The sequence below is a fragment of the Peromyscus californicus genome, unplaced genomic scaffold (genome assembly GCF_007827085.1).
Source record: "Peromyscus californicus insignis strain IS unplaced genomic scaffold, ASM782708v3 Scaffold_5__1_contigs__length_169319896, whole genome shotgun sequence".
NCBI classification, from domain to species: domain Eukaryota; kingdom Metazoa; phylum Chordata; class Mammalia; order Rodentia; family Cricetidae; genus Peromyscus; species Peromyscus californicus.
In genome coordinates this window covers 103284449-103311639 of record NW_026294573.1, presented here as the reverse complement: position 1 = coordinate 103311639, position 27191 = coordinate 103284449, and the positions used below count along the sequence as shown (strand labels likewise).

General features: G+C 42.7%; 1 protein-coding gene across 1 annotated transcript in view; it reads left to right on the top strand.

Annotated features, from left to right (window-relative positions):
• Nucleotides 1–1239: 1239 nt before the first annotated feature.
• Nucleotides 1240–27191, top strand: part of Melk (maternal embryonic leucine zipper kinase) — a 74576-nt gene continuing 48624 nt past the window's right edge. Inside the window, 8 exon segments of the mRNA XM_052716543.1 lie at nucleotides 1240–1341; nucleotides 5151–5246; nucleotides 7266–7351; nucleotides 9599–9715; nucleotides 11651–11794; nucleotides 13267–13335; nucleotides 15417–15509; nucleotides 21325–21423. Of these exon segments, the coding sequence (XP_052572503.1) occupies nucleotides 5189–5246; nucleotides 7266–7351; nucleotides 9599–9715; nucleotides 11651–11794; nucleotides 13267–13335; nucleotides 15417–15509; nucleotides 21325–21423 (666 nt within the window). The 5' untranslated portion in view covers nucleotides 1240–1341; nucleotides 5151–5188.

Here is a 27191-nt window from a genome sequence, read left to right as displayed (position 1 = left end):
TGAGAAATACTTTTATTGGAATACTGGATGTTTATGGTACATTGAATTTTTCTTTTTTGGTTTTTTGAGACAGGGTTTCTCTGTGTATTTCTGCCTGTCCTGGAGCTCTGTAGACCAGGCTGGCCTCGAACTCAGTAATCTGCCTGCCTCTGCCTCCTTTTCTTTTTTTTTAAAAAAAATTTACTTATTTATTTTTTGGGGAGGGGTGAATGAGGAAGTCAGAAGTTCTGGGGATTGAATTCAGGTAGTCAGGACTGGTGGCACCGGCACCTTCACCTGCTGAGCCATATTGCTAGCATTTTGATGGAGAGTTAATCTAGCTCCTAAGGTTTATAACTCATAGCAACAGATTTTAGTAAGAATCAGGAAATGGACGGGATGGGGAAAAGTAGCTCAAGGTTAGAGTTCTTGCTTAGAAGAGTCAAGGCCAGGGAGGGTTTGGGTCCCTATGAACCAGAAGGGAGAAAAAGAGATCAGAAGGATGGTTCAGTGGGTGATGGAGATCGCGGTGATGGAGATTGCTGCCGAGCTGACAACCTCAGTGATTACTTGGACCCACATGGTGGAAAGAGGGAACCAACTCTTGAAAGGTGTCCTCTAACCTCCACACGTGTGAAGTGATACGTGTGCTCAAACACACACACACACACACACACACACACACACACACACACACACGAATAAGTGAGTGTAATAAAAAACAAAGAGACCATAAGAAAGTTGATTATGTGAAAATTTAACAGGTTGATGTCTTCCAGAAAAATTTTCATACCCCTATGAGATATACACGCTGCAGTTAGTAGAAGCAAGCTACCAAAAAAAAAAAAAAAAAAAAGAAGACAGGAAGATAAGTGGGTTTTGGGTGGTTTGGGGAGCAAGAAGGGAGATTTAGGTGGATGTGATCAACGTACATTGTCTACATGTATGAAATTGTCAAAGAATAAATAAAAATATCTTTTAAAAAAAACAAGAGGCAAGGCCTTAAGTCTTCAGCCAGCATTTCAAGGGAGCACCCGGCCACCTCTGATCCTGAGCATTGAACACCCTCCCTAAGCGCCTAGTGTCCCTTAGAAGTTGGAGCCTATCTCGCCCCGCCCCATTATAGCCCCGCCCAGTCCTCTCCGGGCCCCGCCCCACCTCCCTGGGACTGGGCCTTGGGCTCCCGTGGGCCCCGCCTCTTCCGGCCCGCGAGGTTTGATTCCTTTGGCGGGCGGAAGCTGCTGGAGCTTGAATCCCGTGAAGATTCCCACCGACTGCTCTCTGTCCCAGCTTTGCTGGGTTCTGCGGCGGCTGCTTCGACCTTCTGTCCGGTTCGGTCCCGCCGGGCCTGCCGCCCCTCAGGTCAGTTCTCCCACCCGCGGACCGGGCTCTGAGCTGTGGGGCGCGGCCGGGAGACGGAGCTGCCCCGGGGTTCCGCCCACCCGTGCGGTTCTCCGTGAGAACTTCTAGACTTTTTGACCCAGGATTTTCACAGGTGGTGGTGGTTGCTTCTTTTTTTTTTTTTTCTTTTTTCCTGCCGTTCTGAGACGTAGTCTTGTGTGGTCCAGGCTGGTCTTGAACTCACTGTAGCTAAAGCGGTCCCTGAGTTCTGCATCCTGTCTCAGCTTCCTGAGGGCTGGGGAGTAAGGGCATGAGCGCTCCCCACCCCCATCCCCCGCTCCCGGAGTTAGTGATGGAGTTTGGCGCAGCGGAGGCTGCTGTAGATGGGAATTTACAGTTCCGTTTCAGTGCTCCCGACGGTTCGCAGAAGCGGTTCAGAGAAGGGCTTGGGGATACTTTACCAACTAAGTTTCCTGGGGTGCTCCAGTTAAAAGGGAAATGTGTGATCCCCGTTTTCAGAGTCCAAATCCTTGCTCACCTTACATCTCCTCAAAGCAAGTGGCCTGAGACGCGCGTATTGTAAGGGTGCTCCGAGGCTGTAGCAGTAAACGGAGCAGCAAGGGGGCTCCTGCCAAGGAGGCTGTGGAGAGACACAGGGGAACCTCTCAGAACAGGCGTTCCAGGGCATCAGACTCACACCACGGTGAGGTGAGTGAGTGTTCCAGTCTCACCTTGGGTAGATTTCTGTAGTTGGTGGAGGAGGAGGAGGAGAGGGGTTTCAGCGTGGCCTGAAATGTTGCTTACAGGCTTAGATTCCCAATTTTTGTTCATGTTTTGGTTTCTGTTTAAGAGGTGTGAGAGAAATCAAAACAGCTTATTGCACCTTCGTGGAAACAGTGGATCTTTCCTGCCTATCTATTGTGAACCAACTAAATGGGCAGATTAGTCCCCAAATGCCTTTTGGAGTGAATGCCTCTGTGGCTGTTCTCAGAAACCTGCAAGGGAGCAGGAAGGATGCTACTCAACATATTCTAAGGCCAAATTATAAGGCATTCTGCGCTCTCATTTGAAGTGACCAGATCAGTGTCTCATGGGAGGAAGTTAATGTATTTTGTAGCAAGTGATAGCATGGCCCAAATAACATAATACTAGAAGCAAAACAAACTCAGTTTGTGTAGTCCATGCCGACCTGGAACTCACAGAGACGCACATGCCTCTGCCTCCCAAGGGCTGGGATAAAGGCAGGAGCCACAGCATCTTAGAGTTTCATCCCAAATCTCCCAGTATCTAGCTGATGCCTTGTTTCCTCAGAAGTTTATAACGTATGCCCCATTTCTTCTATTTCACCACAACCGGAGGGGCACTCAGATATCGGACTTAGGGTCTGGTTTACTTGTACACTAATGGACAGATAGTCAGGCATCTCCAATCACAGGTATTTCTTGTTTCGTATTCCAGTTTCTAGAAGATAAATAGAATGTCTAATATTAGACATGTAGAGGTCAAATATAGTAGATATAATTGCTAGTTTTCTTCCTTTTTTTTTTTTTTTTTTGAGACAGGGTTTCTCAAACAGCTCAGGCTGTCCTGGAACTCCCTTTGTAGATCATGCTGGCCTCAAACTCACAGAGATCCTCCTGCCTCTCGAGTGTTGGGATTAAAGGTATGTGCCACCACTGCCCAGGATTACTAGTTTTCTTAATAGTAGCAAAAATGATGTTCCCTGGATTTAATAGATATAATCCAGCCCCACAATGGTGTTACTTAAAGCCATGGTGATTTGAGGGAAGAGGGTAGACAGAAAAAAAGGTTTTAGTATTTGTGCAAGCCAGTCTCTTCCTAGGAACTGGAAGTTTAAGAGTCCTTTGGGAGAAATCTGTGAAGAAGTTAATTATGAGCCAAGCCTGGTGGTACACTGTGTAATCTTGTGTGTGTGTGGTGGGATTAGGCAGGAAGTGTGGAAAGTCGAAGCTGCCTAGGCTGTGGAGAAAATTTATGACTGTTGGGATTGCAGACTCCAGTCTCCATGCTGGGTTTGCTAGCCTACTTTATAGCAGACAGCTCTCCAATCAAATTTATATCCCCCAACTCCCCCATTTCCTTTCTCTTGCTCCCCCCGTCCCTTCTTTTTGAACAGGGATCCCAGGAGTTTCTGAGCTGTGTCTTGACCTCTAAACTGCTATTATTTCTTGTCCTGGAATTTCTTAGTTCTATGTTTCCAGATTTTTGGGGATGGGGTCCTACTTCATTCCCATATTTGTCTTACTGGCAAATGACCATTAAGAGATTTCTGAGTTAGTGAGGCAAGTATATTCCCTTAAAATCTGGCCGGGTGAGATGTTGTGGTGGATTGGAGAGAACAAAACTGTTCTCTGTCCTCTCACTTCCACATGCATGCTATGGCATGTGCACACCCATATACACATTTATCATACACACACAATAATTACAAATTTAAAAAATCAAATTTACATGTATGTGTCTGTGTGACTGTGTAGCATGCTGGTACCTGCAGAGACTAGAAGAGAGTGTTGGATCCTCTGAACTTGGAGTTACAAGTGGTTGTAAGCAGTCTAACATGGGTGCTAGGAACTTAACTTGGGAGAGCGGCAAGCACTCTTAACTGCCAAGCCTCTCTTCAGTCCTTTCTGCCAACCCTCCATTTTAATATAGTACATTATGTGTGACCTAGGCTAATCTAGAACTTCAAATCCTCCTTTCTGGTGTCTGCAGTGCTGTGATTGTGGGCAGGTATCAGCATACCTGGTTCTGTTTTCTTTTTGATTCTGTCTTTGATTGTACAGGAATTCTGAACGAACACACATACACTCTTTAGTTTTTTCCCCCAGTTGATCTGGAACTCTCTGTGTAGACCAGACTGGTCTCAAACTTGGAGTAATAATCCTCAAGACTCTGCCTCCCAAGTGCTGGGATTACAGGTGTGTGCCACTGAGCTCAGTCTTGTGTTTTCTGTTTTTTTTGAAAGGTATTTTTTTTTTGTTTGTTTTTGTTTTTTAAGCTTTATTTATTTACTTACTCGGTGTGTGTGCAGATGTGTGGAGGTCAGAGAACAACTATGGGAGTTGGTCTCTGTTGTGGAGGTCCCAGGGATCAAACTCAGGTTGTCAGGCAAGAGACTTTACCCACTGAGCTAGTTTGTCTTTGATTTTAAGTGGGTTTGTTGTTGTTTGAGGCATAATCTCCTGTAGCCCAGGTAGTCTTGAACTTGCTGTGTCTAGGATGACCTTGAGCTCCTGCCTCTACCTTTCAATTACTGGGATTGCAGGGAAGTACTATCACCTGGATATGTTCAAATCTTTATCTGAACTTGATTTGTATGGATGGTGTGAGGCAGGAATCCAGGGGTTTTTGTTTTGTTTTTTTTTTTTGGTTTTTCGAGACAGGGTTTCTCTGTGTAGCTTTGCGCCTTTCCTGGAACTCGCTTTGGAGACCAGGCTGGCCTCGAACTCACAGAGATCCGCCTGGCTCTGCCTCCCGAGTGCTGGGATTAAAGGCGTGCGCCACCACCGCCCGGCGGGTTTTTGTTTTTTAATATGACTAATTACTGCTTCACTGTTGCTTATATGCCTAAGATTTATTTTTATCTCTATTTACAAATGGAGGAGGTGAAGCTGGGTGGTGGTGGAGCACAATTTTAATCTCAATGTTGTGGAGGCAGAGGCAGGCGGATCTCTGCCTGGCCTAGCCCTGGTCCACAGAGTGAGTTCCAGGACAGCCAGGCTACACAGAAACCCTGTCTCAAAAAACTTAAAAAAAAAAAGGTGATATTTCTTTTATTGGTCATGTGCATTTTTTTTTCTGTTTTACAGATTATTTTTGTCATTTCGAATAAACTTCCAGGTGGACTATGAAAGATTATGATGAACTTCTCAAATACTATGAATTATATGAAACTATTGGGACAGGTAAGTATTATTATTTTTTTTGGAGGCAGAGTACAGATAAAATAATTGGAGGTATGGTCTATTTGGGTAGTTATGAGCTTTTTAGTATAATTGAAATAGCTTAAATTTTTTCTACCTACAACTAAAAAATTTAAATTTATTTTATTGTTTTGTGTGTGTGTGTGTCTGTGTGTATGATGTATGTAGGACACACATGCCACAGCATGCATATGGAGGTGAGAGGACAGCTTTGTGGAGTAGGTTCCCTTTCACCTTTATGTGGGTTCTGGGGCTGGAACTCAGGCCTGTGTGCCAAGTGCCTTTACCTGCTGAGCCATCTCACCTGGTCCTTTACCTACTTTACTAAGCAGAGCAGAACAAGGGTAGACTATTAGAGAAAGAACTTTGACTTTTAGCGTAAACGAAAGCCCCGGGGGAGTTTTGAGCTAAGGAGTGTCATCCTGGCTGCTTGAGCTCAGGTGAATACATGGGGTGGGAGAGGGCAAGGGCAGAGGTGGAAAGCTGTTGGGAAGCAATTTCAGGCAGGACAGTGACACTGGAGATGGTGGCAGCGTGGTTAGAATGACAGGGGAAGCTCCTGAGATTGAGTTATAACATAAAATATGCAAAGTGCGCAGATGTTAATGAGTACATGAATGCACAGTCATGCATTACCTGCTCAGAGAGACGTGGGCCATTTCTAGTCAGTACCTGTTTCCTTCCCCCAAGGAAGTCGTTGGTATGTTTTCCCCAAGGTAAGGAGGTGGGATTTGCTGATGGAGTACTTGGAGTGCTAGAGAAATGAAGTTCCAGGATTTTGTGCCCAGCCAGCCTCCAGGGAAAACAGTAGGGAAGACCTTGGAATAGGCTATCAGAAACTTCTTTTTGGATGTATTAACATCTTTCAGACAAATAAAGATATTTAGTTAGCCTTGATTCAGTTTTAAAACATAATTGCTTACCTTCATAGTTTTTTTAAAATTATTTATTTTTATTTTATGTGCATTGATGTCTTGCCTGCATGTATGTCTGTGTGATGGTGTTGGGTCTCTTGGAACTGGAGTTACAGACAGTTGTGAGCTGTCATGTGGGTGCTGGGAATTGAACAGGGTCCTCTCGAAGAGCAGCCAGTGCTCTTAATCTGCCATCTCTCCAGCCCCACCTTCATAGTTTTTAAGCTCAGTGAAGTTTTATATAATTTGTCGTCAGTCTCAGTAACTTTGTTGTGTTCTAGCATGTTAGTAAAGAAAATTTAATTGCAATGTTAACCATAGACTATATTCTTTTTAAAAAAGATTTATTATTTTTATTATGTTTATGTGTGTGGTCTGTGTGTGAGTAACGTGTGTGTGTGTGTGTGTGTGTGTGTGTGTGTGTGTGTGTGTGTGTGTCTGTGGCTGAGGAGCCCAGAAGAGGGTGTTGGATGCTCTGGAGCTGGAGTAACAGACAGTTTTGAGCTGCCTGACGTAAGTGCTGATAACTAAACTCTGGTCATCTGTAAGAGTGGCAAGCATGCTGTGACTTGTTAGCCGTCTCTCCAACAGTCTCTCCAACTCCCATAAAACATATTTCTAAAGAGTGAGGGTTTTTTTCCCTGCTTCTTTATTATTTATTCTTTATTTACTGTTCATGGTAGGAAAGAAAAAAACTCTATCTAGTACAGTGGTTCTCAACCTTCCTAATGCTGTGACCCTTTAATACAGTTCCTCATGTTGTGGTGACCGCCAACCATAAAATCATTTCGTTGCTACTTCATAACGGTAATGTTGCTACTGTAATATATTGTAATGTAAATATCTGTGTTTTCAGATGGTTCTTAGGCAACCCCTGTGAAAGGGTCTTGACCCACAAAGGAGTTGTAACCCCCAGGTTGAGAACTGCTGACCTAGAAAGGCTGAAAAGAACCTGGAGTCCTGGCTAACCTGTTGGAAGTGACAGAGGAAGGACAAACTTCTAGGAAAATGTGGCTTGAAAGAGCCTTTTTAAAAATCTGTGCTTGGGCCCTTGTTTATCTCCTATTCATTTTTTATACTTACTTAGGTGGCTTTGCAAAGGTCAAACTTGCCTGTCATACCCTCACTGGAGAAATGGTAGCTATAAAAATCATGGATAAAAATGCTCTAGGGGTAAGTTTGAAATGATTTTTTTCCCCTTAATTGTACAAAATAATGGGCTCCATTGTGATACTTTTATATATGGGAGTTATAGAACATTGACCATTTATCCTTCATGACCTTAAAAAAAAAAGGTTATTTTGAGTCAAGATTTCACTATTATATAGCACTGGTCTTGAACTTACTTTGTGTCAAGATTGGCCTTTAACTTGTGATTTTTCTGCTTCAACCTCATGAGTGTTAGGATTGCCAGTGTGTGTGTTATTATGGAAGGAATATATATAGCTTTTCATATGTATGTATGCATGGCATGTATGTGGGCACACGTGTAGGTATGTGTGCATGTGTATGCCCATTCATGTACAGAGACCTGAGTTTGATACTGGAAATCTTCCTTGATTGCTTTCCACTTGATTCTTTTTTGAGGCAAGGTCTCTCAGTCAAACCCCGAGCTTGCTGATAAGGCTAGTCTTGCTAGACAGCTTGCTTGCTTTGGGGATCCTGTCTTTGTCTTCTGAAGGTGAAATTCTAAACAAGCTGCCTTATCTATCTGACATTTATGTGGTTTCTGGGGACCCAAATTCTAGTCCCCTTGCTTGCATAGCAAAATGTAAAGATCTGGAGACTCAAGAGATGACTCAGAAGTCAAAAGCGCTTGTTCACTTTCAGAGGACGCAAGTTCAGTTCCCATCACCCGTGTGCAGCACTCACAACCATCTGTAACTCCAGTTTCAGGGGATCTAACTCCTCTGATTTCCTGGAACACCTGTAATTATGTACACATACCCGCGCGCGTGCTTGCACACACATAATTAAAAATAGTAATAAAAAAACTTTAAAAAAGCAAGAGATGGTTCTGTTGGTAAAATATTTACTGTGTAAGAATGAGAACGTTGCCTGGTGATGATGGCTCACACTTTTAATTCCAGCACTCGGGAGGCAGAACCAGGTGGATCTCTGAGAGTTTGAGGCCAGCTTGGTCTACAGAGCAAGTTCCAGGATAGCCAGGGCTACACAGAGAAACCCTTTTTTGAAAAAACAAAAACTAATGAGAACATGAGTCTGGATCCAAAGCACCCACATAAAAAGCTGAGCGTGAGCGTGGTGGCTTTATACACCTATAATCCCAGTGCTGGCAAGGTGTACACCATTTAGCCTAATTGGTAGGCACCAGGTTCAAAGAAAGACCCTGTCACAAAAAATAGATGGGTAACGATTAAAGACGACATCTAATGTTGACCTCTGGTCTCCACATGTATCTGCACACATGTGCACACACATGGACTTACACATATGCCACACACATATATGCCACATTCACAAAGTAAAGACCTGTATTTTTAAAGTAATCTGGATCCAGGCATGGAGGCACATACTTATAATCCCAGCACTCATGAGGCAGAAGCAGGAGGATTGCTCCAAGTACAAGGTCAGCTTGGTCCACATAGCAATTTCAAGGCTAGTGAGTACCTCAATAACAGACATAACGAAAAGTTTTTTACAATGAATTAATTCTTTTCTTTTTTTGAGACTCCTTGTTCTTTAATCCAGACTGATATATAACTCGCTTTGTAACCCAGGTTGACCTCAGATTTTCAGTCCTCTCCAAGCCTTCTGGCTGCTAGATTCTATCCAGGCCTGCTAATGGGTGTCTCTGTACTTTGTGTGAAACGGCCACCTTCTGCAGTAGTCCGAGATTCTTTCAGGATTGTGGGCATTGTACTACTCTTGACCTCCTCTGTCAGCTAGCTTCTTGCCATTGTGACAGATACTTAAGGGAAACAATTTAAAAGGGGAAAGATTGAGTTTTGTTTCCTGTTTGGGTCCAGGATCCACTGCTTTGGACCTGAGGTGAGGTTGAATATCACAGTGGTTTGAGCATGTGCCTCTGTAGCAGCTAGGAAACAGAGAGCATGCCTCTGCTAGTGGGCAACCTCCTCTATCCCACCCATGACCCAGTTTATTGAGTGGTGCCACTGTGTTTGGTGTGGGTCCTCTCTGGGTCCTCAGACACTCGTAGTATGGGCTTTGCTGATCTCCACTCACTCAAATGGGCAGATTAACTGTTACACTTGCATTGAGCTTGCCTTCATAAAATCCTCAGAACACTAATTTTGAAATGTTTTTCTGTATTTTTGAGCAGCTTGTTTTAGAACTATTGATAGGTTTTCCTACCTAGTATTAAAACTATTGATATTGATGCTTGGAACACTTACCAGGAAATTTGTTGCTTATCTGAACTGATGTTTTATCAAACAGAGTGATTTACCCCGAGTCAAAACTGAGATTGATGCCCTGAAGAATCTGAGACATCAGCATATATGTCAGCTCTACCATGTGCTAGAGACAAAAAACAAAATATTCATGGTTCTTGAGGTTAGTGGTGGTTCCCAGACAGCTAAAAGTGCTTCTTCGCTTTTTCAGTAGTTGAGAGAGAATTCTATCTTCTTACCTGAAAAATTAGAATCAATTTGTTCATTTCTGTCGCCATGATAAAGTAACCCTTGTAAGAAGTAACTTAGAGGAGATGGGTTAGCCACAGTCCAGGGTCCCAGGAAGGCAAGGCAGCACAGATTTAGCAGAGCAGAGAGAAATAAGGAAATGCTTGCTTGTCTGTTTGTGCTGAGCTTGACTTCCCCAGTCTTACACAGCTCAAGATCCCTGAATAGGGAATAGTGCCACCCAGAGTGGGCTTTCTACATCAATGAACTTAAAAAAGATAGTCTGCCACAGATAATGCCCACAGGCCAACCCAGTATAGACAGTCCCTCACTGGGACTCCTCCCAGGTGATTCTAGGTTTCATTAGGTTAATAAAGCCAACCCTTAAATAACTTACTGGTTCTTTTCTTCCACCTTTTTGTGGGTTCCTGGGATCAAAGCCATATTGCTAGCCCTTTTTGTGCCTTTTATTAGTATATATTAATTATACATAATGTGTTTCACTGTGACATTTAATACATAGATATTTATGTATATACAATTTATTTTTAAGTTTGATTATTTTACCTGCATGTCTGTCTGTGTTCTCTTTCTCTCTCTCTCTCTCTCTCTCTTTCTCTCTCTCTCTCTCTCTCTCTCTCTCTCTCTCTCTCTCTGTGTGTGTGTGTGTGGTGCCTGTGGAGGCTACAAGAGGGTGTTGGATCTTCTGGGGCTAGAGTAATAGATGACTGTGCATTGCCATGTGGTTGCTGAGAAATGAACTCAGGTCCTCTACAAGAGCAGCCAGTGCTCTTAACCTCTCAGCCATCTCTCCAGCACCCTATATAATGTCTTTTTGACCATATTAATCCTCTGCTACCTTCTCTCTATTACCACTGGTCCCCTCCCTCTTCTCAACTAGCCCCACTTCTACTTCCACGTATTTTTGGATAACCCAGTGAGTTTTTTGAGGGTTGCTTAGAAGAGCATGGGTACCTTACCAATGACTATATCATTGAAGAAAACGTTTCTCCTCCCTTATCAACCATTAACTGTATAAATCCCAGAGAGGGGGCTTTGTAAGCCCTTCCTCTTGTTGTGTGTCTCCTATATTTATGTGTGTGTGTTTTGTGGTGTGATGTGTGTGCATGTGTGTCAGACACGTGTGTTTGTGGGTATGTGTGCTTGCATACGTGCATATAGAAATTCAGAGTGTCTTTCTGTATTGTTCTTTCCCTTACTTGTTAAGACAGGACCTCTTACTGAACCCAGAGCTCACTGCTTAGGTTAGGCTGGCTGGCCAGGGAGCCCCAGGATCTGTTTGTCTTTACCTCCTTGGTGCTGGGGTTACAGATGTGTGTTGCCAACGTAGGCTTTTATGTGGGTGCTTGGGGATCTGAACTCAGGTCCTTATGCTTGTTCAGCATGCATTACCCACAGAGCCATCTCCTTGGCCCCTAATGGGCTCTTTGTAGGGAGATGGAAAAATCACTTGCCTTTGGACAATGACCAGCAATAATTGCTTAAGAAACAGTAATTACTGCTGCTTTTCATTTTTGATGACTGTACTAAATGTGGGTATGTTAACTTGAGAATGAGTTTTAGTACTTTGTTATAAAAATATAAAGCCCTGAGTGAGCTTTTTAAAATCACAGTGGTAGTTGGTTTGGCGTCTGTTTATTGGTAGTAAAACTGCTCAAGGGAAGAATTATTGTTCTCCTTCCTGGAATAATTACTGAATTGTTGGATCCTGAGAGTGTAGTTTTAGATATGCTCACTCAGTTCCCTTGCCTTTAAAGTCAAACTAATACTGAATTCAGTATGGTTTTTACTTTCCATTCCTGGGAAGTGATTTCTCTCAGCTCTAACTGTGTGACTCTTGCTGTTGAAGTACTGTCCGGGAGGAGAGCTGTTCGACTACATAATCTCCCAGGATCGCCTGTCGGAAGAGGAGACCCGAGTCGTCTTCCGTCAGATACTGTCTGCCGTTGCTTATGTGCACAGCCAGGGCTATGCCCACAGGGACCTCAAGCCAGTAAGTGGCCCTGTCACAGGCGCTCACCTGAGAGTTGAGTGTGGTCTGCTTCTTCTGAGTGTGGTGTCCATGTGTTCTGTTGAAAACCACCAGTTTTGTTCCTTAGTTTTTCTCTTTTAGTCAGAATCTGTCCCATCCGTTTTTCTTTCTTAACATTTCCATCACCTGTCAGCTGTGACATTGGATGCCCTTGGAATGAAGGTTTTATACTTGGCAAAGATGTGCCTTTGAGTCTTTTCCATTCAGTGTTCTGGGTGTTTTTTTGTTTTTTTTTTTTTTTTTGGTTTTTCGAGACAGGGTTTCTCTGTGTAGCTTTGCGCCTTTCCTGGGACTCACTTGGTAGCCCAGGCTGGCCTCGAACTCACAGAGATCCACCTGCCTCTGCCTCCCGAGTGCTGGGATTAAAGGCGTGCGCCACCACCGCCCGGCCAGTGTTCTGTTTTTATTTGGGACAATGTCTGCCTATGTAGCCCAGGCTGGCCCCAGCTTTAGATACTCCTGTCACTCCTGTCTTAGCCACCCAGAACGCTGAGATTATATTCCTTTAATTTCAAACCAATACTCCCCAGAAGGGAGCAGTTCAGTAGAACTGACTGCCTAATTTTAAAGGACTGATGAAAAATGTGAGCCGTCTTTCAGTCTTTAGGCTCTAAGGTGGGTTATACATTTAAATGTAACTTTGTAAAACGGGGTTGGGGACATAGAGAGGGCCTGTGGCAGTGTTATCACTGTTTCATGTTTTAATACCTCACTCTTTGGTCTCAGCTCTGCCTTTGGCAGAAGTTGTCTTCACTGTAGTTGGCCCTCAGTGCTAAGGACTGATGGTTTTTTCCTGCTTTCCTTTACCGTATTCTTTGAGTCGATCTCTTACTGAGCCCAGAGCTTGCTATTTTGCCTCGACTGTCTGGGCATTGAGCTTCAGGGATCCTCATATCTCTCCCTCCCCAGTGTGGGGTTGGAGGTGTGTTGTCTGTCACGCCTGCCTTCTTACATGGGTGCTGGGGTCTGAGCTTAGCTTCCCCGTGTTCGCATAGCAAACCCTTCATCCACTGAGCCATCTCCCCACACCGATCTCTCTCTCCTTTCTTTTTGTGGGAAAGTGCTCTTCCTCTGAGCACGTCTCCAGTTCCCAGTCTTCTCTCTCTCTCTCTTTTCCTTTTGGTGGTGGTGGTGGTGAGGGAGACAGGGTCTCTGTATGTAGTCGTGGCTGACCTGGAACTCACTACGTATCCCATGCTGGCCTCAAACAGATCTACTTGCTTCTGCCTCCTGAATACTGGGATCAAAGGTGTGTGCTTATCCCCAGCTTTGTTTTTTTCTTATCTTTTCATTAGATTTTAGTGATATTTTAACTTATATTGGATCTCGGCTTCAAATAGAAACAACTCTAAATCAGTTCTAGAAATGGTTAAAGGTGGGATATGATATAAGGAAATCAGAATACAGTTATCAAAATATCTTTGTTTTCTTAGGAAAATTTATTGTTTGATGAATATCACAAATTAAAGCTGATTGACTTTGGTCTCTGTGCAAAACCCAAGGTAAGTGTGAAAATAAAAATACACTTATGTCTGTAAGTATACCTGTTGGTGTGTTATTTTGCACTGACTTTCATTTAATCTTTATTGAGCTAAGTTACATCCATTTTGAAAAATGTTGATTTTTTTCTTTAGCATTGGTAGTTTTATAAGTTTGCTAGATAATTCTGAGATGGAGCCAAGATTGTGAGCCACCACTGTAGGGCTAGGCTTTGTCCCCACAGGTAAAGTATAAGAATCTGTAATGCCAGGTAACAAGAGGCCCTTATACTATGAATACTAAATCATGTGTTTGCGGTTTGAGTATGTTGCCACTAGATGATCCCTTTGTTCATTTGTGTAGAAGCTGAGAATTTGGTGCGTATCTAGTTTTTATTACCCAGATGGTTTACTGATAACTGAGAATTAGTTATACTCTGAGGTGATTCTCCTTCCTTGTGAAGAAGAAGGAGAATGGATGGCCACGGGCTTCTACGTTTATACTGCTTGGAATTCCCCTAGTTTGCATCTCATATGTAAGTCCTGGTGTTCTCTAGCATAACTTCTCTTTGAGGTGACTTTGAGCTTTTCAGCTCTGCTGTCTGCAGCAGGTCTCCTGTGTGGCTGCTTGTTGGAGGCTTCCTTCCTGGTTCTCTAATGATGCCACTCCATTGCTAAAATGAGCTGTCTACATTCATTAAGAATGTTGAAATTGCAGACTCCTCTCAGCCCTTTGTAGTCCCATGATTATTTCCTGCCCCTCAGAATTAGCAAGGTGCAGAGGGAAGCAGATTTTGCCTCTGCAGTTTTGAATGTCTGGTTTTTTCTGATTCTTCTCCCACTGATGTCTATTCTGAGATTATCAGTGGAGGCTTGTGTCTGGGAAGCAGATGATTCAGAAGGCAGTTTAAATTTTTTTTTACAGACATAAAGCATATAAAGATCATCCTTTGACAGATAAGTTACATTCTCCACAGGAGGTCGGTGGGGTTGTTTGTAGAAGACTATTAGCCTTTTTAAAAAATGGCTGCCACAGATTCAGCTCACATAGACACCATCTAAGAAAATGGGGGTGGTCTGGGAAAGATGGCCTCAGCCTCTGTGGGGTTCTCTCTTTTGGGCATGTTTCCTTTGTAAACAAAATCTTAAGGTTTCTAGGTCTTTTGCACCCTATAGGGCTCAGCATAGGAGTGCAGGAGCAACTTCATTTTCATAAGGCCTATGTTTCTGTGGGAGAGCAGGAGAGGTTGGTAGATCACCAGTTAAGGTGGTGAGTTGTCTTACTACACAGTCTGGACAACAGATTAGCAATGCATCGCCTACTTACCAGTTGCTTCTTCCTGTGAACAAAAAGGAAATTCTTCTGTATTTGTTAAGATTTGATGTTAAAGATATGGACTTAAATTGTGTGGTTATTCCTTGAATACCTGGGGGTAGGAAATCATGGGTGCTTGGATGGATATGAGGTTAATTACTGTGCAAATGAATGTCTAAGGAAGTATGGACTTGATTTGACTTAACTAAGGGGAAAAAGATCTTGTTCATGTGAGATTGAGTGGTATTGGAAATCCAGAGAATCACAATTGGCTTATGTGCATGTACATATATACAAAGAACATTTGCAGAAATCTCTTGATTATTTGGAATAGGTTGTTTGTTTGTTTTGTTTTTTTGAGACAGATTTTCTCTGTGTAACCTTGGCTGTCCTGGAACTTACTCTATAGACCAGACCCAGGCTGGCCTTGAACTCAGATCTTCCTGCCTCTGCCTCCAGAGTGCTGAGATTGAAGGTGTGCACCACCATGCCTGGCATGGGATAGTTCTTCATCTAGCCCTTTTTTTTTTTTTTTTTGAGTTCAAAAGGGAGAGTTTATCAAAGTTGAATGTTTTTAGTGGGTATTTTTGTGTTTTGAGCCAGGGTCTCATACAGCCTAGACTGATCTCAAGCTTTCTACGTGGTTGAGTCTGGCCTTGAACTCCTGAGCCTCTTGCTTCTTTCTTCTGCCCAAGTGCTGGGATTACAAATGTACACACCATGCCTAACTTGAGATTTACTAGTCTTAGGGTCTGTAACTAACAAATGTCTCATTTTTATGTTGTGGTAGGGCCACAAGGACTGCCATCTACAGACATGCTGTGGGAGTCTTGCTTATGCAGCACCTGAACTAATACAAGGCAAATCGTATCTTGGATCAGAGGTAATTGTTACTGATTAGTTTGGGGGCATATTTCTGCCATCCTTGTTGGAGTTGCTTTTTGTCTAAGGTGTTCTGCAGTTTGAGCTGGTTAGGTCAGCTAGGATGGCCCAGTGCTACAGTGGCACACCTAGTTTTCAAAGACGTTTATTAGCACAGAAAAAAACTACCCTTCAAGTGTGGCTGACACCCTGAAGCCAGCCGTCCTGTCATGGGTCCCTGCCCAGGAGGCCTGGCTTTGCTCCTGTGCACTTGCTCCCTCAAGTTAGGCAGCCCCTCTTCTTCTCTGGAGTTCAGGTGTTGCCGCATTAGTGTTTTAAAGAAATAAAACATGACTTGTCAGAGCTTGGGCGTTGCTGGGCTGAGCGTCTCCTGTCTTGCATGCATGCTTGTACAGTGGGACCTTTGGAGGGGAAACAGCCTAGGTGGCAGCTGGTCCCAGCTTTCTCTACCTGCAGGATCCACTTTTCTGTGGAACATCTCTGGGGGAGTACTTTGGAAATACCAGCTTACTTAATTTGGAACAGGAGTAAATGGGAATTTGTATATTTTTAGTGACTTCATTTTGATCTCACGTTTAAAGTATTGTACAAAAATAGAATTAAGAACTTTGGCTTATTTTTATTTAAATTTGTAATTATTTACATTTTCCTCATTTGCTTCTTTCTCAGAACATACACATTATGCAGATCCTTTTTTTAACCGTATGAATGTGAACTGAACACTGTATCCCGTTATAACTATATGTACACTTTATTATTTTTTAATATATTGTCTCTCTTTAAAAAATTCTTGCCGGGCAGTGGTGGCGCACGCCTTTAATCCCAGCACTCGGGAGGCAGAGCCAGGCGGATCTCTGTGAGTTTTAGGCCAGCCTGGTCTACAGAGTGAGATCCAGGACAGGCTCCAAAACTACATGGAGAAACCCTGTCTTGAAAAAAACCAAAAAAACAGAAAGAGAAGAAAAAAAATTCTTTACTATATCTTTGTGTGTATATTGGGTGCAGCGAATGCCACAGTGTACATATGGAGGTCAGAGGATAACTTTTAGGAGTGAGTTCTGTCCTCCCACCGTTAAGGTTCCAGACATTGAACTCAGCTTGTCAGCCTTGGTAGCAAGTGCCTTTATCTCTTGAGTCATCTTGCCAGCCCTGTTCTTGTTTGTTTTTTTATTTAAATGAGCCAAATTTTTTATTGTTCATTTCTTGCATTTGAAGTGCTCTTCTGTGACCTCTTGGCCTGAGATTCTTTGCCATAGTCCTTACCCACTAGGTAACTCCAACCAACCACTCTGTGGGCTTTCCTCCTTGATAGTTCTGAGGCCTACCTATCATTTAGTTTCTTGCTTTCGGTAACTTTAGGTTGATTTGGTGCTCAGCATAAAGGGCCTTCATCCTCCTGACATACATAGGCACATCACAATTGGAAACAGACACACAAAGACGTGCTTGGGGCTGTCTAAGGCTTTGGCACTTCTGTGCATTCACGTGCTAGGCTCTCATGGATGAGTGTGGCCTTAAACACCTCTTGTAAAGCCATCCATTACACCTTCAGCAGCAGTGCCTTTTTTTGACCATGGTGGTGGGGTAGGGTGACACTGAATCTTGAATGCACTTGAGTCCCTGCTTCTGAGAGACTTGGCGGTGGCAGGGAAATGCTTATTTGTTTATTTATTCTAGAAGAAAAATGCTTATTTATTTATTTGTTTATTTTGGAAGAATAGTTTATTGAGTATATTTCAAGAGAGCATCAGGCCGGGCAGTAACTGGGGTTATAAAGCCTGTAGCTGCCGCGCCCCCCCCCCCCCCGCCCCCCCCGCGCCCCCCCCCCCCCCCCCCCCCCCCGCTGAGGACTGAACCCAGGGCTTTGTGCTTGCTAGGCAAGTGCTCTACTACTGAGCTAAATCCCCAACCCTGCCTGTAGCTTTATGTATGTATATTTTCTGAAAGTTGGGAAGAACCTTTCCTTTTTGGTGTGTGTATGTGTGTGTTCACATGTGTGTTTATAGGTGTACATGCATTTGTGTGCATAAATCTGAAGTTGACATCAGGTTGATAGCTTCTACATTATTGAGGCAGGGTCTCTTACTGAACTCCGTAGTTCATCAATTCCAACTAGTTTTGGTAGCCAGCATGACAAGGGAGTCACTTGTCTCTGACTTCCAGGTGCTAGGCTTGGAAGTCACACTGCCTGGCTTTTATGTGGACTTGGGGATCTAAACTGCCATCCTCATGCCTGTATGGGAAGGTATTTATCCACAGAGCCAAACCCATTTTGTATCCTAAGCTGGTCTGGAACTCACTGTGTAGCTCAGGTTGGCCTTGAGTTGTTGAGTGTTCTTGCCTCATCTTCCCTTCACCAGTGCTGGGATTACAGGGTTAAGTCATTCGGCTGCAGACCCCTGTAAAATGTGTGCCTGTACCAATGATACTCTTTATATCCTTATTGCCTTGGTTACTGCATTTCTTTAGCTCTAGTTACATGTATGTATGTATGTATGTATTGTGCATGCAGATGAAGACCAGAGGACAGTTCATGGGAGTTGGTTTTTCTTTCTCCTTCCACTGTGAGAGTCTTGGGGATTGAATTTATGTTAGCCTTTCAACATGCTTCTTTACCTGCTGATCCATCTTGCTGGCACTCTTGAGCTCTTTTTAAATCCAGAAAACTTAGGCTTTCTTCATTTTCCTTATAATCAACCCCCCCCCCCCCCCCCCCCATATCACAGCATAGTTCTGGTTGGCCTTGAAACTCACTATGTAAATCGGGCTGGGCTCACAGAGATCCCTTGCTTCTGCCTCCTGAGTGCTGGATTTAAAGGTATGTACCACAATGCCTGGCTTGTTTGTGAAACAGGTCTCATATAGCTCAGGCTATGAACTTCTGATTTTGTCTTTATCTCCCAAGTGTTGGGATGATGGCCATGCTACCGCATTCAGTTTATGTGGTGCTGGGGATCAAATCAAGGGCTTCATGCATGCTAGGCAAGTGTTCGTCAACCGAACTACGTGCCCCCAGCCCTTTCTTTTTAAACTTTGGAAAAATGCACATAACATAACGTCTACCATGGTAACTGGTTTGCAGTTCAGTTTGTTAAGTATAGTCACACTGTTGTGCAATGAAGCTCTATAGTTCTCTACCTTGTAGAGCTAAAACCTGATGTTCACTGAACAATACCTCCCATTTCTACTAACCCCTCTGGCTTTTGTCCTATTCTCCATGTCGCTGAATTTGGTTATTCCATGTCACATATAATTTTTATTCATTCATTCATTCATTTAGGTTTTTCAAGACAGGGTTTCTCTGTGTAGCTTTTGGAGCCTATCCTGGACTCACTCTGTAGACCAGGCTGGCCTTGAACTCACAGAGATCTGCCTGGCTCTGCCTCCTGAGTGCTGGGATAAAAGGCGTATGCCACCACCTCCCCGTCACATAGAATTTTAATAATTTTTTTGTGAATATCTTATTTCACTTAACATAATGTCTTCAAGGTTTATCTGTGTAATAGCATGTGTCATTTAAAGAAAAAGTATGTGTGTGTTATGTATGTGAGGGCTTTCCCTGAACTTGAGGCTCCTTGGCTGGGTTGGAAGCCAACAGTCCAGTGCAATCCTTCTGTGCCTGCTCTCCTTGGAGCTGGACTTTATAGGCATGTGCAGGGTGCCCAACTTGTTACATGAGTCGTGGGATTCGAACTCTGGACCTTGTAATTGTGCAGCAGACATTTAACTATTTCGCCATCTCTCTAGCCCTCTTAATGTGATCTTAAATAGTATCCTTGTCCCATGTGAGTTTGACTTTTTTGTCCTTGTGAGATAATGTCTTAAGAACTGTACCAAGGAGTCCATTGTCATGCTTGAGTGATGCTGAACTCAGTCCTATACCCTTGGAGATTTTGGTTTGATTGTTTAAGAATAGTGCTTCATTTTAAAGTAAGCAGTTGAGGTAATTCTGGTGTTTATCCTGCCTAGGACATGTTCCGTGGTAGGGTCTCTTAAGGCTTCCACAAATTTCTCATGGGAAATGTTTCAGATTTTTTTTCTTTCCCCAGTTGTTTTTGATCTTACTTGCCAATTGATAGGCTTATTTACATTTGCTTTGGCTTATGATTTTAGTTAATTAGTGTGTTCTCTTATCTAATTTGAAACAGTGACGTGAGATGCCTGATTGTGTTAACTGGAAAGTCTGTTTTCTTTTCAGTAGGCTGTTGTAGATTTTTATGGAAACATTACGATACTTTTTTTTCCCCCTCTTTTAGTGTAATCTCAGACATAATCTGTTTTGACCACTCATGGTATTTGACAAGGCTATGTTTACTTTCTGTATTGTCTCGACTTAATAAATGAAATGGCTAAACACCTCTCAGGCATAAATGCTTAACTTCTGATCTCCTACAGCTTGGAACACAGATCACTTGTTGACTTGTAAGGCAGATTGTTCACTTTCAGCATCGTCACAGAGTCCTGGCTGGTACTCTGATGTGATTCAGTGGGCAGGACTGGGGTTACCTGGTTATCTAGTGCATATGTACCACCTAGATATGTGATGCTGCCTAGGTCGTTTTAAACTGTTTCCTCTTTATTTTTCTTTGTAAAAAATGCAGTCCTTATTTCTTACAAATCTCCCAAGGATCAAATGAGGTTGAAAGGTATGACTTACAGTTAGGCACTCTATCACTGGGCTACTTCCCCAGTAAGCGAGCTCTGGTAGAATTCTCTAAAGGAATAGAACTGACAGAATGGAAAAAACAATGTGGATTTATTAGACTGATTTATAGATTGTAGTCCATGTAATCCAATAATGGCTGTCGCACAACAGGAAGGCCAAGAGTCTAGTAGTTGTCCAGTCCATGAGCCTGGGTGTCTTTGCAGTCCCAGTCTGGTTGGTGCTGGAGTCTGAGAGGATCTGCATTGGAATCCTGACTGTATTGGGTATAATACCAGTCACAGCAACAGGATAGACAAATTTGCCAGTGAGAGTGAGGGCGACCAGCAAAAAAAAAGCTTCATTCTTTCATGCCCTAAGGCTGCTACTGGAAGGTGTGGCCCAGACTTTGGGGTGCGTTTCACACTTTGAATATCTGATCATGCAACAACACACCTTGGTTTTAGTTCATTCCAGATGTGGTCAGGTTGACAACCAAGATTAGCCACCACAGGAGCCATGACTAATAATGTGACATTATTATTGATCAAAGCCAAGTACTGCTTGAATAAATAGTTAATGCTCAGGACTCATGGGACTCAAGGATATCTCAGAAAGATGGAAACTTCTTTCTGGAGTTTAGGATTTGTAGTGCTGTTGTTCTGGCAGGCTAACTTCTAGCCTACATATTTGAAAAGTCAACCATTGAATTTTATTAAGATCTCTCTATATACAAAAGATTTTACAGCATGGCTTAATTACTTTTGCAGATGACCAGGAAGTTTCCACATTTGTTTTTGACAACCCTCAATATGTTTATATAATCCTCATATGTAACCTTAGCCCCTGGTAGCCTTAAAATTGTCTTTGAGAATCAGAGACCTGGCTTCGTTTCCTTATCGTGGCTCAGTTTCTAGCCAGTTGGGAATTATTTTCTATTCGGTATTAGCATGTAGCTAGAGGAGTATACTAAATTGAACGTCAGGAGGTCTTCCATTGAGTCAGTGACTTTGGACAAATCTTCCTTTCTGGGCTTACTCTTCACTGTCTGTAGAATGAGCAAGTTGAATTGGCTGGTTTCTTAGTGCTCTTCCAGCTTTGTGAAGATTCTGTGACTCTCTTTGTGTCCTGCCTTTTTGAAATGTGTTTTAATGCTACTTTTTCTCCCTCATAGGCAGATGTTTGGAGCATGGGCATCCTCTTATATGTGCTTATGTGTGGATTTCTACCGTTTGATGATGATAATGTCATGGCTTTGTACAAGAAGATTATGGTGAGTATTATGGGTACAGAATTTCGGAATAAAAGCTTTCTGTGCTGCTTATTGTATGCTCCCATGGATAAAAGTACCAAAAAGCAAACATATTCCGGCCTGTTAGAAGTTAAGACTATAGGTATTATTTGGCCATGGTTAAAAGGAATGGAGTCGTGGAGTCGGAGGCTGCTTTTTCTTTGCCCCCCCCCCCCCCCCCCCCCCCCCCCAGGCAGGGTTTGTCTGTGTATCCCTGGCTCTCCTGAACTTACTCTGTAGACCAGGCTGCTCTCAAGCTCAGAGATGCTCCTGCCTCTGCTTCCCAAGTACTGCAGTTATATAGGTGTGCACCATCACTGCCCGGCATGGCTGCTTTTTCTTGATCTGGATTCCAGTCATACTTTTTGTATTCAGTTTTTGAAAACTTATCAAGATATATGTTTATGATATATTTTAGTATAAATATACATATTTATCTCCTATACTCACTCAGTAAAACGTTTAACAAAACACTAGCTGAAAGTGTTCCATATTTTAGGCTGCTGCAAAATGAAATAAATATGTAAGATTCTTTTCCTGTTTAAGAGTTGTGTGTGTCTATATGTATGTGAATGCATGTATTGAGAGCGGCTGGTAGCAAAATACTATGGGAGTATACAGCAGATGACAACTAGTGTTCAGAAGGTCAACCTATCAGAACCAAGGGGTCTGTTAGAGGAAACCATCACGCACGGCATTATGGAATTGCTGCCTTTTGAATGAATTGGCTGTTTCTTGTTGTAAACTTCTTGAGCAATAACAGCTATGATTCTCCCCATTTACCATACATTTCCATGTAATGTATACATGTAATCTCATGATTATATCTCAATCTTATGGGCACACATAATTGTGGATAGTCTAGAAGATGGTTTCTTATTTAACTGTACAATTTTTATGAATAGAAACATACTAAAATATGCCTCATATTAGATATATTGTTCCATGTGGACTGTAGACACTTAGAGGTCTTATTCTCTATCCCTAGCTACTAACAAGGTAAAACTGGCCAGACAAAGTGTCCTTGTAGAACTTTCACAGAGCAGAATTGCAGGTGCCTGGCCTTGTTGGATCAAACCCTTTAGAAGAATTGTTAGCGAACTAGAAGTGATATTGCGTGTGTCTGGCCTTATTATATCTTAGTCCTTCAAGAGATCAGTAGCACCTATGTTGCCCTAAGCTTCCTCCACTGGTACTTCCCCACTTGGATTCAAATAACAATACTTTGTATTTATTTCTACACCAGTTTTTAATGCAAGATTATAGGCTAAGTAGACTAATTATGTATAGGTCCTGAGAGTCAGATGATTAACAGAAAAAGGCTGTTAATTGACTAACCATGTCTGGATATTATTAATCACATAAAATAGTACACATATTCTTTGCCTTTTCCTTAAATCTCTCATTGGTTTAATTTCTTTCCTTGTAACTCTTGTATCTGTCCATTTAAGAGTTAGCCAGAACTTTTTTCAACCTACAGCTGTTGTCAGTCACCAGTTAGCTCACCAAGTCTTTGCCAAGTGTGACTCCTGTCAGTATACTTGTCCCTGAGAGAGATTACTTTGTGGTTTTTACTAACAAGTTGTAAATGAATGGATATATATATATATATATATATGTATATGTATATATATGTATATGTATGTATATGCTTGGGAAGAACAAGGAGGAGGATGAAGATGAGGAAGAACTAAGTTTAGAACAATGAGAGTACAGCAGAAGAAGAGGCATAGGGGAGCTAAGTATAAGAACAGAAAAGAAGCTGTGTAGATAGAATTGTATTAGAAGAATAAAGTGAGTGAACTAAAGAACTCAGTGTGCTTAGATTCATTGAATATCCCTCAGATTAGATTCCCAGCTGGTTGTTAGATTCTTCCACAGACCTTGGGAGAAAGCAATATACATGTGTATGTTTATGTGTGGGCTTATGCATGTGTCTGCATATGGAGGCAAGATATGGACAGAGGATGAAACTTAATGACTGTCTGCTGGGGTCTTGTTGGAGTCAACCACAGACTGTCTAAAAAAAGGGCAAAGAATGCCGTATAATATCAGAGTATAAGTAAAAGCAGCAGCAGCTGAGGAAGAACTTGGTAGAAGTCCTACAAGTAAGAATTGGGCAGGGTGTTTATAAAAAGTGCTTTTGATAGAGTAGCAAGTACATCGTGATGGGAGAAATGTGGGGAGGAGTGTTGAGAAGGTTTTGATTGGACCATGCAGTCTTCTAGCACCTTTATGTAAGGAGAGACCCTAAGTCAATAGAATTGAAATGCAGGCCTAGTTGACTTGTGGCTCACTGTGGAATGCCAAATCTAAGGGCACAGGTTTGAATCTTCATTTAAAAAAAAAAAAAAATCAGCCGGGCGGTGGTGGCGCACGCCTTTAATCCCAGCACTCGGGAGGCAGAGCCAGGCGGATCTCTGTGAGTTCGAGGCCAGCCTGGGCTACCAAGTGAGTTCCAGGAAAAGGCGCAAAGCTACACAGAGAAACCCTGTCTCGAAAAAACCAAAAAAAAAAAAAAAAAAAAAAATCAATAGTTTTTCTTTTCTCCTAAGTTGTAAAAAACTCTTTAGAATTGATGTCTACACCACTCAGAATAATTTTAGGAAGAGATTCAATTGTCTAATCCTGCAGGCTTGCTGATAAGTGGAATGAAGGCAGTAGCCATTACCACTGCCTTGGCAGCCTGTGTGCATCTTTCCTTCTTGGGAAAGAAAAGAGATGGGCATGGAGCTGAAGGCCAGTCTCCTGGAGCCTGCTGGTGTGGCCAGCACGGTCTGTATTTCCACCTACCCCTTCTTAAGCTTTCTCTAAGCTTTGTGGGCTATCAGCTGTGGCCTTGGCTCCTGCTTGCTGAGTGTGGCAGCACTTCCTGTCACAGAGCTGTGTCACCCCAAGGTAGCAGTGCATTTAGAGTAGGGTTGGCTCACTCTGGAGCTTTGTTGTTAGTTGACAGAGTGCAGCCTTGGTCTTTGGGCAGTTCAAGAACATTTTTCCAGTTGTGTTTTGAATAAACAGTAGCTTGTCTTGAATTCTTTCCTCTGCTGGTCTTTTCTGCAAAGTAGAGCTATGTTTGTTGGTCTGAAAAAGAAAGTCTAGTATTGTAAGCTGCTATTTTATTATATTCTATGCTTCTTTGGGGAACCTGATGCCAAAGAAGTAAACTGATTTTTCCAAAGGTGGGCTGACTAAATCTGCTTACTGGTGTAGTGCAGAATCTTACACCCCCAGAATTCTAGGTGAGTGTTCTCTTTCTGAGTTCCTCCCCGGCTCTCACCTCCCAAAAGTTCCAGAAAGACAGTGTAGGGCTGCATAATCATTGAATGTTATACTTGTGCAAAGAATCTTGGGAACTTTTTCTTCCTTTGATGCTTGTTCACGCCTTAGATACATGGTGTGGTCTTCTCATGGTGGGAGGAGCCTTTGGAAATAGACTATGAGGAGCAGTTCATGATGCTGACTGAATGACGACAGAGTCACCCTCGGTACTGAAGGAAATGCTGATTTCCAGCCTTAGGACATCTGGGCCAGGTGATATTTTGAAAATTAAAGACTACTCTGGCTGTGGGCTTTGGCGAATTAACTTCTTTGTATCTGAGTTTCTTCTGTAAAATGGGTGGAATATACCTACAGCATAGGGCTCTAAGGATTTAGTGAGTTAGCTTATGAAAAGCATTGAGTAGTGTGCACTAAACATCAACTGTTATTATTAACAAATTTCTAAGTCGGGCTAGTGTTTTGTCTAAGATTTAAAATTGTTCAGAGATTAATGTGTCTTTTTTCTTTTTAGAATTTGTAATGATGGCCAGGAGGTGGTGGCACAGGCCTTTAATCCCAGCACTCGGGAAGCAGAGGCAAAGTGGATCTCTCTGAGTTCAAGGCCAGCCTAGTCTGTAGAGTGAGTTCCAAGTGTATAGCCAGAGCTACATAGAAAGACCCTTCTCAAAACAAACAAACAAAAAATTGTAATGATGTTGGGCAGTGGTGGTGTTTAATCCCAGCACCCTGTGGATTTGAGGCCAGCCTGGTCTACAGAGCGAGTTCCAGGACGGCCAAGGCTGTTACACAGAAAAACCCTGTCTCGAAACAAAACAATTTGTAATGATGATTTTTTTGTGTGTTTGTATGTATGTGTGTGCATGTGTGTGTGCATGCATACATGATGTCTGCGTATGAGCCCGCAGGTGTGCCATAGCATCCATGTGGAGGTCAGAGGACATGATTTAATTTAGTTTTAAAGATTTATTAAACTATGTGTATATGTGTGTATCTATGCATGTGAGTGCAGGTGCCTGCAGAGGCCAGAGGAAGGTGTCATATCCCCGGGAGCTGGAGTTAACAGGCATTGGGAGCCCCTGACATGGGTGTAGGGAACTAAACCTTCAGAAGAGCAGTAAGTGCTCTTAACCACCAAGAGAACGAAGGAGAACCAGGGTGGGGGTGTGGTAGGGATTCAGCTAAGAGATTGGGCAGCGTAAATGGTGAGAAGGTGGGCAAGTGAAAGAGAAGGAAAGGGTGGGGAAATGTCTGTTTTATCCTCTTAAAGTACTGGATGGGGGCTGGAGAGGTGGCTCAGCAGTTAAGAGCACTGGCTGCTCTTCCAGAGGCCCAGGTTCAATTCCCAGCACCCACATGGCAGCTCACAACTGTCTGTAGTTCCAGTTCCAGGGGCCCCAACACCCTCACACAGATATACAGGCAAAACACCAATGCATATAAGAAAAACAAAAAGTACTGGATGATCTGTCTAGAGCATTTCTCTCTTAAGTTCCTTTTGGTCACTGTCTTATCACAGCACAAATAGTAACTCACAGGAGGGAAAGTGAGGAAGAGAGAGGGAAGGTAATTTGAGGTTACCCACTTCCTGGCAGAATTGATAGGAGCTCAGCTGGTTCGGATTCAGTCTATATTCCTAGCCCGCTAGAGCGAGTCCTGAGGACTAATAATACCTGTCCTACGTGTTACTAAGCTACATAGTGTAGGGATTTTATGCTCTATTTATACTTTTTAGTAGTAATTCTTTTTCTTCCCTTTTTTTTTTTTTTTTTTTGGTTTTTCGAGACAGGGTTTCTCTGTGTAGCTTTGCGCCTTTCCTGGATCTCGCTCTGTAGACCAGGCTGGCCTTGAACTCACAAAGATCCGCCTGCCTCTGCCTCCCGAGTGCTGGGATTAAAGGCGTGCGCCACCACCGCCCGGCCAGTAGTAATTCTTTGATTAATAATTTTAATGTCAGATGTGGTAGGGATCCAACTTTTCCCTTTTCTTTTTCTTGAGGTACCAGGGTCTCTAATCAAGGGACTTGTGTACGCCAGGTCAGGGCTCCATTACTGAGCTACACCCCAAACCTAACTTCTTCCTTTTTAAAAAATGTACAAATACCCTTTTGTCTTATAAACTTGTGAAGGTAATATAGAGTGTCCATAGCCCTCACTTCTTTGCCTGTGTTGTCCGTTACAGGCACACTTGTCACACTAAGGAACTAATGCTGTATTCTCATTAAATAAACTCTTACTTGGATTTCAGCACACTTTCTCTAATGTCCTTTTGGTATTTTAGATCCCTTCGTTTTCTCTCCTTAGTTTTCTCTGATTTAGACTATCTTCTAGTGATTCAACATTTTCCTCATTGGATTAGCTGCTTATTTCAATACTACTTATCAATAACTCATCATTTTTACAGTTTCTTGTACTGAGTTTTTTTTTTAGATTTATTTTATTTTATGTGTATGAATATTTTACCTGCATGCATGA